The sequence below is a fragment of the Elaeis guineensis genome, chromosome 5, assembly GCF_000442705.2.
Source record: "Elaeis guineensis isolate ETL-2024a chromosome 5, EG11, whole genome shotgun sequence".
NCBI lineage: Eukaryota > Viridiplantae > Streptophyta > Magnoliopsida > Arecales > Arecaceae > Elaeis > Elaeis guineensis.
This window is the reverse complement of record NC_025997.2, coordinates 55,114,699-55,130,658: the sequence shown is the minus strand read 5'-3', so window position 1 is coordinate 55,130,658 and position 15,960 is coordinate 55,114,699. Positions and strand designations below refer to the sequence as shown.

Genomic DNA, 15,960 nt, shown 5'->3' with positions numbered 1-15,960 from the left:
CTTCTTGGAGTGCTGTCTGCTTGGATTGAACATTATGGATGCATGGTGGACCTCCTTGACCGGGATGGCTTGACGAGTCATCGGATTTTGTAAGGAAGATGCCAATTGAACCTGGTTGTGTAATATGGAATGGTTTGCTCGGAGCATGTGAAGTTCATAGAAATGTTGGGTTGACTGAGCTTGCGATTAATCAGCTTGTAGGTTTGGGCTACAGGATGCAACTAATTATGTGGTGCTCTCTAACTTCATGGAACTAACTAGTGGGAAGGTAAGATGCTGCTAAACTGAAACAGATGATGAAAGAAAGGACTATGGGGAATTTTCCTTGCTACATAGCTTGAATGAAATTGATTCTCAGGTGTCTGAGTTCTTTTCATCAAATATGAGGCATCCAAAAACATAGACGACATGTGGATTATTGGATGGATTATGAAAGCTATCAAAGTCAAGAATTTGAGACTCAGCTTGATGAGCTATGTTAAGCACCGGGGTTTGAGACCGAGCTTGATGATCTATGTAAAGTAAATATGCTTGGACAACTTATCAAGTACTAGAAAAGAATTCTGGTCATGCAATTTGATTCTATTTACCCTCTATACTAAAATTATTATGGAGCCGACTCTAATTTTATTGGGTTCTAGATGCCAGCACTTGATTATAATCCTTGGTAAATTCTCATGTGGAAGTCCACGGGTCAGTAAATCGCTTGCTAGGATGATTGAAGAAATCAGTGTGTACTTCTAGCACTGACATGTTTTCGATGAAATAGAGCATCGTGTATGTTGTTGAGGAGATTTTTTTTTTCTTTTTTTTTTTTCTTTCTCCCTCCAAGGATCTCTGAAGTACTGAGGCAGCATTAGCTTCTTGTGAAACATTGATTTGAGATTGATGGGCTGTAGCTGGCTGAGTCCTTTTCATCAAATATGGAAGATCTATGCTATGCTGAATGGATGAAGAAAGTTGTCAAAGTCAACTGGGTATAAAGCCATGAAAGGAAACCTCCTTGATAAATTGTAAGAACCAGGAGATTGTTCAAGTCATGCAATCATTTTCGTTTTTTGGTTAATTCTTTACAATCAAACAATTCAGAGTTGTTGATTCCGATTTTATTGGAGTAGCTGATGTTTTAAGTTATCTACAGATGCTCAAGCAATATCCCGCGTGTTTTTTAACCAGATGCTGGGGTAAATCAACCTTTGCCTTCTAGTCTGTCCTCTTCTTTCTCCATAACATATATTCAAGGGTTGCCCAATAGGCAGGTGCTTTGGAGATCAATTTTCATAGGGAATTAAAAGCAATGGCAAGGCAGGTGTAGCATTTGTCATTGGAGATCAAGATGGACGACTGTTGATAAAAGCATGGGCTTAGTGGAGTCACAGGGAGCTTGGAGGGAGTTATGTTTGTAATCCCAGTCCATGCTAGTTCTATATTGCTCAAGGGGAATTCCTCGACAATCATGGCTTAGATTAACAGCAGTTTTGTATCCCGGCTTCCTTGCTTACGTTAATTAAAGGATCCGACCATCTGGACTCAAATTTGCTGTGGTTGCAAATAACGGGGCATCCAATTCAATCAGCAAGCTATTATATAGACAGCAGCATTTCCTGGCGGTATGCATTTTGGCTGCAGCAGATGCCACAGGTTCTGTTCATGAGTGCAAGGAACCGTCATGCTTCTGGTAGTGCTTACCATACCCAAAGAAAAAAATAAAATAGAAATAAAAGAATGAGACCATGATCATGATGGGGCTTATATAAAACCATAGTTCCATTTATTGCATATAAAAATGATTTGTTTAGAAATTGAATTAAAGCATTTAGAAATCAAAAAAGCCTGCAGCATTCAAAGTTTTAGCTTGCATTATCAGAACCCCTGCAAGCTCTAATACAAGTTTGTGGTAGAAGAAATATATGTTGAAATGGTTTGATAACATTAACAAAGGAAAAAATAATGAAAATTTAATATGGCACACGTTCGAACTTGTCAATGTACCTTACGAATCTAGCAACTGACTGGCAAGTGCCAGTTCCTGTTTGCCTTCAAAAGAACCAAACTTAGAATATGATCTTCTACTTCCTCATCATTAGGATCAAAGTCACTTTAAATGCTGGAATTTAGTTCTGTAGGTTCACCAGCGGCTAGTTTTGTTTCAAAAGATTGTGGTTCTGATCCAGACAACTCATCATCGTCCTCAATTTCACTGTCAGACTCAGCAAAGTCACTGGCCTTTGGTTCAGGGGTGTCTGGGAGACTACCAACAGCATTACCTACCAGCTCATTAGCTTCTTTCTGTTCCTCAGGCGTCTTAGCCAGAGACAGAAGAATATTCTTTGCCTTCCGATCAGGTGGAAATCCACGAGCGCCCATCTCTTTAAACCAAATAACAGCACTTCCAAAATCCGAGTTCTTACCATAGGCATCCATGATGGTCGTATAGATGGTTTGGTTGGCCTCAACACCTTGCATCCGCATTCTCTCATAAACCCGCATTACTTTCTCGAGATTATTCAATTTTGCGTACCCTTTCATCAGTGTTCCATAGACAACAGCATTAGGTTTCAGACCATCTTCCTTCAGGCGCCGGAAGAATTTCTCTGCACCATCCATATCAGATGCATTGACATAAGCAGATACCATCGTTGCATAAGAGCATAGGTCAGGTTGACACCTGTGAAAGGAAAGGCAACATATATTTTATGACAACCTTGGTAACTATTTACAGGCATAAATTTAGATGGACAGCAAAAAAGATTATACTTGTCCCTTCTCATACTCTTGAACACAGTCCGAGCTTCCCCAAGCATTCCAGATATTGCAAAGGCATCGAGCAAAATATTATAAGCTTTGCGTGTCGGTCTGAGATAAATCAACAATGTCAAATCTACAGGTTGTAGTAGTATTTGCAAATGACTATAATGAAGAATACAATAGACCAATGTGCATAATAAACACAAAGTTTGACACTTCATGTTGGCATAATGACAGAGAGACATGGCCAGTTGTACCCAGAAATGTTACCACCTCTCCCTCAAGGATAGGGAGGAAAGAAGCTATCCAGAGGTATATGTTTTCCACAACTTTGTTCCCTTGAAGTCAAACAAACGTTTTGCTTAACCAAACCAAACCCCCCCCCCCCCAAACCACCCTAACCCCCACAAAAAAAGGTATTTACAGTTCCATTAAGTAAGAAATAAAACTGAAGCACTGCCCTAAAAATCTATTTCTGGAGTCTTCCTGCATTGGTTCCTGAGTAGGCTTTGATGGCTTAATACTGTCCACCGCATGGGAGATCCAGACTGCCAAACAAGAAATTATTACAATTGTTTCTCTTCTGTGGGCTCCTGTTTGATCTTTGGTCCTGGTAGCTCTTTGGAATTATCATAGCAAATGTTTGGTTACTATTTTGGCTACTAGGAAGAAGCTCTAAAAGCCCTGTCTAACCATAGATTGACTTGTAGTCGTCCTAGAATAATGAGGATTATCTCCTAAGAATAGTTTGGGCCTTTGGGGTATCTTTTGATCTAAATTTTGAAACTAAAATTATCATACTCTGTGTAAACCAAGATTCGCTGTCTCAGTATTGGACCCTGTATCAGTAAAATCCAATTGTAGTATTGATACACGATAAGGTACGCCCATGGAATTCCATACTGGCCAGTACATCCGTACCGAGCCGGACCAATGGGGAATCGGGATGGTTCGGCCAAAGAAAATGGTACACCGGAGGGAGAGGGAAAGAAAGAAAAAAAGAAAAGAGAGGGAAGGGAGATACAGCATGATACCGCGGAGGCCGACGGTGGCCCGCTGAGGCCTTCACGACTCGGTGTCGCCGACGTACCAAAGGGAGGTGCAACTAGTGGAGGGGCTGCTGGAGTTTATCGGGTGGCCGCCATGACCACCAGACAACGAAAACCGCATGGGCGGAGCCACAGCCACGGAACAAGGGCGACCGCCCTATTCACACGTCGGCTTTTTTTTTCACATTTACTATATTTACAATGAAATTTTCAAAGATTGACCCGCTGTTTCTTATTCTGCAAAAAAGAACCCTACTTGATTCACTAATTCGTGAGAAGATATTGAACTTCTGGATTTGAAAAATATTTTAGAAGGCATCTCTGAAGTAGATGGTGATTGATAGAGCATTCCTTGATCGTAATTTCTAGTATGAGTACTGCATCGAACATAAAACTTATGATTGATAAAAAAACATCAATTTTTCTGTTGAGACATAGTTCTGTCTTCAAAGATTTCTCAAGATATCTTCTTACAAAGTTTCATTATAGCATCTATAACTGCTTCTGGTTTAGGTGGACAGCCCGGCAAATAGACATCTACAGGAATTAGCTTATCGACTCCTCAAACATGAAGATGAATCAGGATTTATAAAAAAAAAAACCCTGTGAAACAGGAGCGATCGCCCCTATTTCACACTCACAGCACCGGAGGCCGCGATTGCACCATCCAGCATTCAACCAATGGCCTCTCCGACGGCTCCCCCTCCCTCCTTTTCTTTCCCTTCCCCCTCTCTCGATCTCTCTCTCTCGGCTGAGTGGCGGATGAAGCAGAGGCCTTTGCAGCCCTCCGAGCGTGCCGACAGCCCGCCTATGGCCACTACCGGTGTCTCCTCCAGCCACTGCCTCCCCCCTTCTCCCTCCTCTTCCCTCCCCCTCCCCTCTTTTCCTCCTCCCGGTTCGCCTCTCCGCTATGTCGATTCGTGCCAATCCAGTCCAATACGGATCCGTACCGATCCATACCGCCAACCAACTGACACAAGCTCCTGTATCAAGTCCGTGAACCTTAGGTATGCCTATGTCAGTACGTGATAGTTCGGCATACCGATACGCTATCAGTATGGTACAATATAGGTTGTACCGGACGGTTCGATCCAGTACAAAATTTCATGGTTTAGACTAAAATTACCTTGCTTGGTCACCCTATCGTTGTCTGGCAATAGAGTTCTATGACTAAAAGGATTCTTATAAGCAATTCACTCATTTATTACCATGAAGTAAATTTGAGCTATTGCTCTTTTAGCCTTTTCTTATTTCTTACATTTCTTTGCTATAATAACGGTTCTTTGCAAGTTAGAGCCTTTGTTTGGACTAATATCATTTCAGTTGACCACCCTATCCTTGTCCAGTAAATAAAAGATCTCCATACAGAGGGAAGATATTTTTGTAAGAGATTCAATCATTTACTACAATAAAATAAATTTCAGTTAGTAATCTTCCATCCTTTCATTATTTTTTTTTTTAGCTTCTTTATCTAATTATCCTTCTATGCTTCATTCTCTCTGTTACATTAGATCAATTTGGTACCAGAGAGATCTAATCTCAGGAATAATGAAATGAAGAATTTTGACAAGCTAAAACAGCACTGTTCTGCCCATTCATGACAAGAAATGAAGCAAAGAAGCAATAGTGAGAGTGAAAGCTTTATCCTTTTCATTCCTGTTTAAAGATTTGAAAGAGATTCAAAATTTAGTATTAAGTAGTGGCGTAGTACCATAAATGATATAAGCTTCTGGCATCAAGACCTTTCTCTAGCTCACACCACTTAAGAGTGATGAGTGTAGCAACGAGGAGATTACCCACAAATACCACAAGAATAAGCCATCAAGGGCAGAAAAACAATGTAAAAGCAAGTCTCCTTAAATTCCATGGTAACTTAATGATTTCCTTGCAATGCAGATGGTAATGTAATAGTTCATGAAATACATGAATGTATCTGAGAGACTGAAGTGAAAATACAAAGCCATTAGGCTAAAAAGCAGAACTTCAAATGCAACATTTAGTAGATCATAGGCAAAAGATATCATTGCGAGTTGTGACAGATGTTCAAGCTACTAAAAACTACACTCAAGGTTCACTGACTTGGTACCAAGCCCCATACCGATACCATTCTATTACAGTGTCAGTATGTATTAGCATACAAGATGACGAGATATATCAAATATCAGTATGGCACAAGACTGCATACTAGTTCGGTACAAATAAGGTACAGTATGCTAGCTTCTAAGCAGTGAAAGCATGTTTCGGGATTCAATCCTTCTGCCAACTTAAGTTCGATAGATTCACTATCTCGATACCGGACCCCATATCAGTACCATCCTATTACAGTATTGGTACGCGATATGGTACAAGACAATGAGGCATTTCAAGTATTGATACAATACAAGTATGCATACCAGTTCGGTACCAGTATGGTACAATATGCCTGATATGGTATAGTACTGACCGATATGACGAACCTTAGCTACACTCCTGTCCAATGGCTAAAATGCAGTTTGTTATCAAAAAGGCATTATTCTGCTCTTATGGCCGCCCTAGCGCAGCCGCCACCCATACGCCACCACTGCCCATACGCTGCTGCTGTCCCATTTTTTCTTCACCATATCTGACATCTCCTAATCAACTCCGTCCACTAACCCAAGCCCTGCTGCCGTTACCAACCTAGGTCCTACTACTGTGAACCATGCTCCACGGGTCCTTTCTACTGCTGAATCTCATCCAGTCCAAATTACCACCATTCGACTCAATGGTGATAACTTCTTATGCTGGTCTCAATCAATACGTATGTACGTAAAAGAAAGAGGCAAAATCAGCTACTTGACAAGAGATACACCGGCTCCGGACAGTGCAAATCCGACCTACCCAACCTGGGATGCTGAAAACTCAATGGTAATGACTTGGCTTATGAATTTTATGGACGAGGATATTAGTTCCAATTACATGTGTTATCAGAATGCTAAGGAACTGTGGGATAATGTTACCCAAATGTATTCTGATTTGGGTAATCAATCTCAAATATATGAACTTATTCTGAAACTTGGAAAAATCCGACAAGGAAGTGACACTGTCACCAAATACTTCCATTCTCTGAAATGAATATGGCAAGATCTGGATCTGTTCAATGATTACGAGTGGAAGTCTCCTGACGATTGCAAACACAATTAGAAAATTATGGAGGCTAATCGAATCTTCAAATTTCTTACTGGTCTCAATGTCGAATTTGATGAGGTTTGAGAAAAGATTATTGGACGAAATCCTCTGCCTTCCCTCAATGAAGTTTTTTCGGAGGTTTGTCGGAAGGAAAGCCGCAGATCAGTAATAATCGGGAGAAAGAATATGGCACGAGTGGTCTGATTGAGAACTCCGCGCTGGTTGCTGCTGAAGTCAATGCTAGTGGATGGAGTGTCCCTGATCAGCACAAGCACAATGAGAAGCCTCGGGTATGGTGTGATTACTGTAACAGACCATGTCATACTTGAAAAACTTGCTGGCTGCTTCATGGAAAACCAGTCAATTGGAAACCAAAATCTAAACGATCACAAACCACTGCCACTGTAGCTGACTTGAGTCCATTCAACAAAGAGCAGATTGATCAACTTCTAAAACTGCTAAAGGCTAATCCATCATCATCTGGTACATCTAATTGTTCTTTGGCCCATTTAGGCAGAAATTTCTTAGTCCTTTCTAGTACTTTGAATTCCACTCCATGGATCATTGATTCAGGGGCTTCTGATCATATAACCAATTTGTCTAATCTATTTTTTTCATATATTCCTTGTTCTGATAATGAAAAGTACGAATAACAGATGGTAGCCTTTCATCTATTACAGGCAAGGGCCTAATCAAAATATCTGAAAATATTAGCCTTAAATTAGTACTTCATGACCCTAAACTTGCTTGCAACCTATTATTTGTCAATAAATTTTTGAAGGACCCTAATTATTGTGTTACCTTCTGTGGCTCCCATTGTACATTTCAGGATCGGATTTCGAGGAAGATGATTGGCAGTGCTAGAGAGATAAATGGGCTTTATTACTTCAATGGGGATTTTCTCGATAATAAAAAAGCTCAAGGGCTGAATAGTACTTATTCAATTTCTATTTCTGAACAAATAATGCAATGGCACCTTAGACTCGGCCATCCTAGTTTTCCTTATTTAAGATGCTTATTTCCTGAATTGTTTAAAGGAGTGGATTATTCTATGTTTCAATGTGAAAGTTGCCATTTATCTAAAGATCATCATGTTAAATTTGTTTCAAAACCTTATAATCCTTCCAAACCATTTTACTTAATTCATAGTGATGTTTGGGGACCGCCAAAGGTTACCACTTTATCTGAAAAAAGGTAGTTCATAACTTTTATTGATGATCACACTAGGTTGTGTTGGATTTACTTACTAAGCAAAAAATCTGAAGTGGAAAGATTTTCAAAGAGTTCTATTATATGATCGAAACCCAGTTTAATTCAAAAATTTGCATTCTTCGATCAAACAACAGAACTGAGTATTTTAATGTGTTTAGGAGAATTTTTAAGAGATAAAGGCATTCTACATCAATCAACATGTCATGACACTCCCCAACAAAATGATATTGCTGAAAGAAAAAATAAAAACTTACTTGAAGTTGCTCGGGCCCTCATGTTTTCTATGAATATTCCTAAATACTTCTGGGGAGATGCTATTTTAACTGCCTCCTACTTGATCAACAGAATGCCAACTCGTGTTTTGAAATTTAAAACCCTTTTACGTACTTTAAAGACATCTTTTCCGAACTTTCGGTTGGACTCTGAGTTGCCTTTAAAAATATTCGGATGCATTTGTTTTGTTCATATTCCATAATTTTTTCGATCCAAATTGGATCCCAAGGCTGAAAAATGTGTTTTCATTGGATATGCTCCAAATAAAAAAGGGTATAAGTGTTTTAGTCCACTAACAAAGAAGACTTATGTAAGCATGGACGTGTCTTTTATGGAAAAACAACTCTATTTCAATAAAAATCATCTTTAGGGGGGAATATTGAAGAAGATAATTTTTGAAAAATTTTTGAACCACTACCAAATTTCATTGAAACTCCAATTCACTTTGATAAACAAACCAAAGAAATAACTGATCTAAATAATGAAGAAAAGGATTTGTTTAGTCCACAGGTGCCGGGCACGATAGAATCTGAAACAGGGAGAGAATTACTACACATGAATCCGAGTAATCCAAAACCTGAGCTTGAGATTTATACTAGATGAGAAACTTAGAGAAGTACTATTGATCCAAATATATCTCCTGTAACTGGTCAGTCAGCACCTCTGAATGATGGTCCTCCTATGAATGATGATCCCTTCACTAAAGGTAATTCTAAATCTACTCTTGAGTTGTCTGACCTTGATATTCCAATTGCTCTTGATAAAGGAACAAGATCCTATACCAATCATCCTATTGCCAAGTATTTGTCTTATCAAAAATTATCCAATAACCATAAAGCATTTATTTCAAATATTTCTAACCTGCATGTACCAAGATCTATTCAAGATGCCCTAGGTGATCCGGATTGAAAATTAGCAGTGAAGGAGGAGATGAATGCTCTTGAAAAGAATGAGATTTAGAAGATTGTAGAACTACCAAGAGGCAAGACAACGGTAGGATGCAAGTGGATCTTTACTGTAAAGTGCAAAGCAAATGGAAGCATTGAAAGGTACAAGGCCAGACTCATTGCCAAGGGATTCACTCAAACTTATGATATTCATTATCAGGAGACCTTCACCCCAGTAGCAAAAATAAACTCAACCCGAGTTCTTTCTCTGGCGATAAACTCCAATTGACATCTATACCAACTTGATGTAAAAAATGCCTTCCTAAATGGAGACTTGGAGGAAGAAGTGTTTATGGATCTACCATCCGATTTTGAGGACTTGGGGACCAACAAGATATGTAGACTGAAAAAATCTTTGTATGAACTCAAACAGTCATTTAGAGCGTAGTTTGAGAAGTTTGAAAAGGCAGTAAAAAGCTACAGTTATATTTAGAGTCAAGCTGACCATACACTACTCTTCAAGCACTCGAAAACCGGTAAACTAACTATTTTGATTGTATGTAGACGATATAATAACGACCGGTGATGATAGTGCCGAAATTGTAGAACTTAAGAGAAAACTTGCACAAGAGTTTGAAATCAAAGACTTAGGGGCTCTAAAGTACTTTCTTGGCATGAAATTTGCAAGATCCAAATAGGATATCTTCGTCAACCAACGAAAGTATGTCTTAGACTTAATGAAACTGGAATGCTCGGATGCAAGACAACCAAAACTCCAATAGAGCCCAACTTAAAGTTGCAGCCTGCAGAAACCAAGGTGGTAGATAGAGAAAAGTACCAAAGACTTGTGGGTAAACTCATCTATTTATTACATACTCGTCCTGATATAGCTTTTGCAGTGAGTGTGGTAAGCCAGTTTATACATTCACCAGGATCAAAACACTTTGAGGATGCCTACATAATCTTAAAATACCTAAAGGAGACACCTAGAAAGGGATTGCTATTTCAAAACAAAGGACATTTGCAAATAGAAGCTTACATCGACACAGATTGGGCAGGAAGTGTAACTGATAGAAGATCAACTTTCGACTATTGTACTTTTGTGGGAGGTAATCTTGTTACCTGACGAAGCAATGTGGTAGCCAGAAGTAGTGCTGAAGCTGAGTTCCATTCAGTAGCCCATGGAATTTGTGAGGTGATATGGATAAAAAGATTACTTGAAGAATTAAATTTTTTTATCTCCTCACTGATAAAAGTCTACTGTGACAACAAAGCTGCCATCTCCATTGCTCACAACCTGGTCCTCCATGATAGAACAAAGCATGTAGAAGTGGACAAACATTTCATCAAGGAGAAGCTTAACAATGAAATAATTTGCATGCCATACATTCCAACAATTAATCAAATTGCTGATATTCTCACAAAGGGGTTGTATAAGAAACAGTTCGAGGATCTGGTAAGCAAGCTTGCCATGAAAGATATCTTCAAGCCAGCTTGAGGGTGTGTGGAAAAAGAGACCAGATCACACAATCATTGGAATCCTTTTTTTCTGTAAAAGAACTGTTGGGTATAAAATACCTCCAACCGAAGTTTGTAGAAGACTGACCCTTCCAGGACTTTTCCAGCTTCCGACCTTGCGTGGCGTCTCTCTGAACCCCCTCGACCGTCTAGACTTCTCCGACAATGAGCTTCTGCATTCACTCACCGGACCGCCCAAAAGGCACTCTAGGCCTCACTATCGGCCGACCTTCTACAGTAATCAACTATCCTCCGAATCGCCTCCGAACTTCTTCCGGACTTCGTCAATATCCGAGCTCCTCCGACAACGAGATTCCTACAGCAACCAGACTCCATCCAGGTTTCTATGGTGGTCGACCGCCTTCTGAATTCCAACCGAGCTCCTGCGAGAGCCAAACTTCTACTACGAGCAGTCTACTTCGAATTCCTACAGTGGGTTGTCTACCCCAGATATCTATCGTAAGCAAATTCCATTCGAGCCTCTACTGTAAATAAATTTTCTCCGAACTTCTATTACAGGTAGACTTCTACCGAGCTTCTTCGTAGCCGGATCCCAGACGAGCTTCTATCATGGGGCAGGATCCACCGGCTAGGTCATTACTCCGAGCTCCCACGACAACCAATCTTCGACCGAGCTCCTACAATAAGCGGCCTCCTTTCGGCCTCCTGCAAGAACCGGACTCCGTCCGAACTTCCACAGCGGATGGATTCCAGACAAGCTTTTGCAACGGATGGACTCCAGCAGCTAGATTTCTACAACGGCCGATCGCCTTCGGATCCTTCAGATTCCTCCAACAGACGAGCCTCCCCAACGCCATCTGAAGTCCACCACCGGCCGACCTTCCGCCAGATTCCTCATGAAACCGGACTCCTCCGGCAGATAATCTTCAGACGAGCTTCCGCATCAGGCAAATCCCAGATAGACTTCCCTAGCAATTGGACTCCTATCGGACTTCGCCAACAGAAAATCTTCATCCGAGTCTCTACAGCAGATGGTTCTCACCTGTGGCCTCAGCGCCCAAGGCCTCCGACAACAGTAGACTCGTCAGCGACCTCGAAAACATCCGAGCTTCTCCTAGATCGACAAAATAAAGAACCATTCCGTTCCATCAGACATCCCAGTCGAGCTTCAGCTGATAGATCCGAACTCTCTAGCAAGTCACGACAACGGACACCACTCTCCGTAACAAACTCCACGTGGTCCTGAACGGCCCTCTGACGCCACTACTCTCCGTAACAAACTCCGCGTGGCCCCGAACGGCCCACTATCAGACAGTTACGGACGTCGCTGTCAATTAGTTGCACTCTCCGTCTATAAAAAGGAATCCCAGATACGTTCTTCTCTAAGCTCAAAACTCTATCTCGAAACTCTGCTAAAATTCTCACTCGAGCACTCCATTTCTGTTGAAGCAGAGTACTGACTTGAGCGTCGGAGGGTCTTGCCGGAGCACCCCCAACTCTGGTTTAGACTTTCCTTGCAGGTCCCGACGGCGATCGTGGTCATCCCAGCTCCAGCTTCTCCGGCTTCGGCGGAATTCTGCACCAATAGAATTGGCCCTAGAGAAAGGATCTGTGTCTTCGCAGTACCCTTGTTCTTAAAGGAGTGCTCAACGGGATTGCCTCCGATCATCTTCTCCGACATCCTCTTCTCTTTCTACTAGATCTCCACTTGATGCCTCCCCGAAAGGCATCCACCAGGCGATCCACGACCTCCGCGGCCAGATCTCAGGCTCCGGCCTCGCCTCCAGCTTCCCATGCTCCTCCGGCAACGGCGGTCGATAGATTCATCCGACGCCGGCCTGAAGGTAGGGAGGATCGGCCGAGGGCCCTGCCACGATCGGAGCCGCCAAGAAAAGAAGATCAGCCTGGAGATCGACCTCCAATCGGGATCGTCAACACCATCTCTGGAGGGCCCCGGAGGGGAGCGGCCAGTGGATCGACCGGACCGCTCAAGCAGCAAAGAACTGAAGGACCTATAACCTTTACTGAAGAAGATGCCCGGGAGATCCAATTCTCCCATAATGATGCAGTTGTAGTTTCTTTAATTATTGTTGATTATGATGTACGCCGCATTCTTGTTGACAGTGGAAGCTCGGCCGATATTTTGTTTTACGATGCATTCTAAAAAATGTCCATCCCTGATGGTCGGCTAGGGCCGATTAGCTCCCCATTAATAGGGTTTACTGGCAATGCTGTGCCAGTGGAGGGAGTAATAACTTTGACTGTAATTGCAGGTCCGTATCCAAAGCAATCATCTAGAGCGCTAGTGGATTTTCTGGTGATGAGGGCGCCATCTGCCTACAATACAATCCTCGGCCGACCTAGCCTCAGCGCCCTCCGAGCTGTAGTATCGACCTACCATCTGAAATTAAAATTTTCTACTAGCCAGAGGGTCGGAGAAGTCAGAGGAGATCAAGCCCTGACAAGATATTGCTATAATATAGCCCTACAAAGAAATGGTCAGCCTGACCCCTATCCAATTGATGGATTGGATACCCGCGACGACCTGACTGAAGAACGGGGTGAGCCAATGGAAGATCTTGTCTCAATTCCTCTGAATGATGGGAATGAAGAGCACATAGTGAAGATCGGCTCCAACTTGGGGAAAGAGGTGCGGACACAGCTTATCAATTTCCTACAAACGAATGCGGATGTTTTTGCCTGGGTTCCGGCGGACATGCCAGGGATAGATGCCGAAGTCATGGAACACCGTCTGACTGTTGATCCCATACACCGACCGACGAAGGAAAAAATTCGAAGTCATGCACCGGAAAGACAAGTGGCAATAGCCGAAGAAGTTGATAAACTCCTGAAAGCCGGGTTCATCAGAGAGGTCAACTATCCGAGCTGGGTTTCCAATGTGGTCCTGGTTAAGAAGGCGAACGGTAAATAGAGGATGTGTATAGACTTCAAAAAGCTGAATAAAGCCTGTCCGAAGGACAGTTACCCTTTGTCCAGAATCGATCAGTTAGTGGATGCAACTTCGGGCTACGAGCTTCTCACTTTCATAGATGCGTTCTCCGGCTACAACCAGATCAGGATGGCGCCAGAGGACGAAGAAAAAATCACTTTTATTACTAACCGTGGCCTTTATTGTTACAGGGTCATGCCTTTTGGCCTCAAAAATGCAGGGCGACATATCAGCGGTTGGTGAACAAGATCTTCAAAGAGCAGATCGACCGCAACATGGAGGTCTACGTGGACGACATGCTCATAAAAAGCAAATCCTCGACGAACCACGTCACCAACCTTGAGGAGACCTTCAGCGCCCTTCAAAAATATAAGATGAAGCTGAACCCAGCCAAATGCACTTTTGGAGTAACCTCAGAAAAATTCCTGGACTTTATGGTATCAGGGCGCGGGATCGAGGCAAATCCGGAAAAGATTCGCGCCATCCAGGAGATGACCGCCCCGAGGTCAATAAAGGAAGTTCAGCACCTTACTGGGAGAGTAGCGGCTCTAAATCGCTTCGTCTCGAGATCGGTCGAGCGGTGCCTACCTTTCTTTCAGACCCTCAAGCAGCCGAAGAATTTCTGTTGAACCATTGGATGTCAGCAGGCGTTCGAAGAACTGAAGAACTACCTCGGCTCATCTCCACTATTGGCAAAGCCCAAGCCTGGAGAGTTGTTCCTGTACCTGGCGGTCTCCCCTGTGGCCCTCGCTACAGTTCTGATTAAGGAAGAAGCAAAAATTCAACAACCGATCTACTACATAAGCCGAGTATTGAGAGACGCCAAAACCAGGTATACTAAGTTAGAGAAACTAACTTACGCCTTGTTGATTGTAGCTCGAAGGCTCTGACCTTACTTTCAAGGACACACCATAACACTGCTCACCGACCAGCCGATCAAGGCGGTTCTGCATCGAGCGGATGCCTCTAGGAGAATTGCGAAATGGACGGTCGAGCTCACGGAGTTCGATATCGACTATCGAGCTCGGCCAGCGATCAAAGCCCAGATATTAGCAGACTTCGTGGTGGAATGCACTATCCCGGAGGAGGCCGAACTTGGACGAGATGAAGTCGATAACCCAGGGCTCCGGCCAAACTTCCCTGAAGAAAGAGCTAATCTCCCTGATGGTTTTTGGGCTCTCTACGTGGACGGTTTCTCCAACATGTCAGGAGCAGGCGCGGGCTTGATCTTGATTAACCCAGATGGAATTATCGCAGAGTATGTGCTGCGCTTCGAGTTCCCTGCGACAAATAACAGAGCAGAATATGAAGCTTTGATTGCTGGACTAAAGGTCGTCAAAGAATTAAAAGTAGATCGGCTTCAAACGTCCAGTCTCTCAACTAGTGGTGGGGCAGGTCAGCGGAAATTATGAAGCTCGGGAGGACAGTATGGCCAAGTATCTAGAAAAGGTAAAGGAGATCATCCCTACCTTCTGCAGCTTCGACATCAGGCAGATCCCAAGAGCAGAAAATACCAGGGCCGACCTTCTCTCCAAATTGGCTACACTGGCTCCGGCCGAACTGCCTAAAGAAGTCTTCTTCGAAGTTCTGAAGTGCCCAAGCACGGAAGAATCACAGTTTGTGATGGAGATCAGCCATGAACCCAGTTGGATCGACCCACTGGTTGCATACCTCAAGGACGGAGTTCTTCCTCCTGATGCAAAAGAAGCTCGGAAGCTTAGGAACCAGACCTCCCGATATATCCTTTACGAAGGTAGGCTATACAAGAGGTCGTACTCCTTGCCCCTCCTAAAATATCTCCGACCTTCTGAAGCCGACTTCACCTTAAGGGAGGTACATGAAGGAGTCTGTGGAAGTCACCTGGGGGCCAGATCTTTATCCCACAAGCTGCTTCGACAAGATTATTACTGGCCTATCATGTACCACGACTCCATCGAATATATCAGATGTGACCGATGTCAGAGATATGCAAATATACAAAGGCAACCTGCCTCCGAACTTACACCATTGAGTGCCCCATGGCCGTTCGCGCAATGGGGGATGGATATCCTCGGACCTTTTCCCATGGCATCAGAGCAGCGGAAGTTCTTCCTGGTGGCAATAGACTATTTCACCAAATGGATCGAAGCTGAACCTTTGGCAAAAATCACAGAAGCCAAAGTGCAGGACTTCATTTGGAAGTCGATTGTCTGTAGGTTCGGCTTACCCAAAACCT

General features: G+C 42.8%; 1 protein-coding gene across 3 annotated transcripts in view; it reads right to left on the bottom strand.

Moving 5' to 3' along the window:
* Positions 1-1,834: 1,834 nt before the first annotated feature.
* LOC105033126 (pentatricopeptide repeat-containing protein At3g59040) overlaps positions 1,835-15,960 on the bottom strand; it is an 83,341-nt gene continuing 69,215 nt past the window's right edge. For 2 of the 3 annotated variants that reach the window (XM_010907793.4, XM_073257936.1), the window contains 2 exons: positions 2,758-2,856; positions 1,835-2,668 (listed from right to left, as the gene is read on the bottom strand). In XM_010907793.4, the coding sequence (XP_010906095.1) occupies positions 2,101-2,668; positions 2,758-2,856 (667 nt within the window). In that variant the 3' untranslated portion in view covers positions 1,835-2,100. The remainder of the gene's footprint in view (positions 2,669-2,757; positions 2,857-15,960) is intronic. The other variant, XM_010907794.4, reaches the window with a different exon arrangement.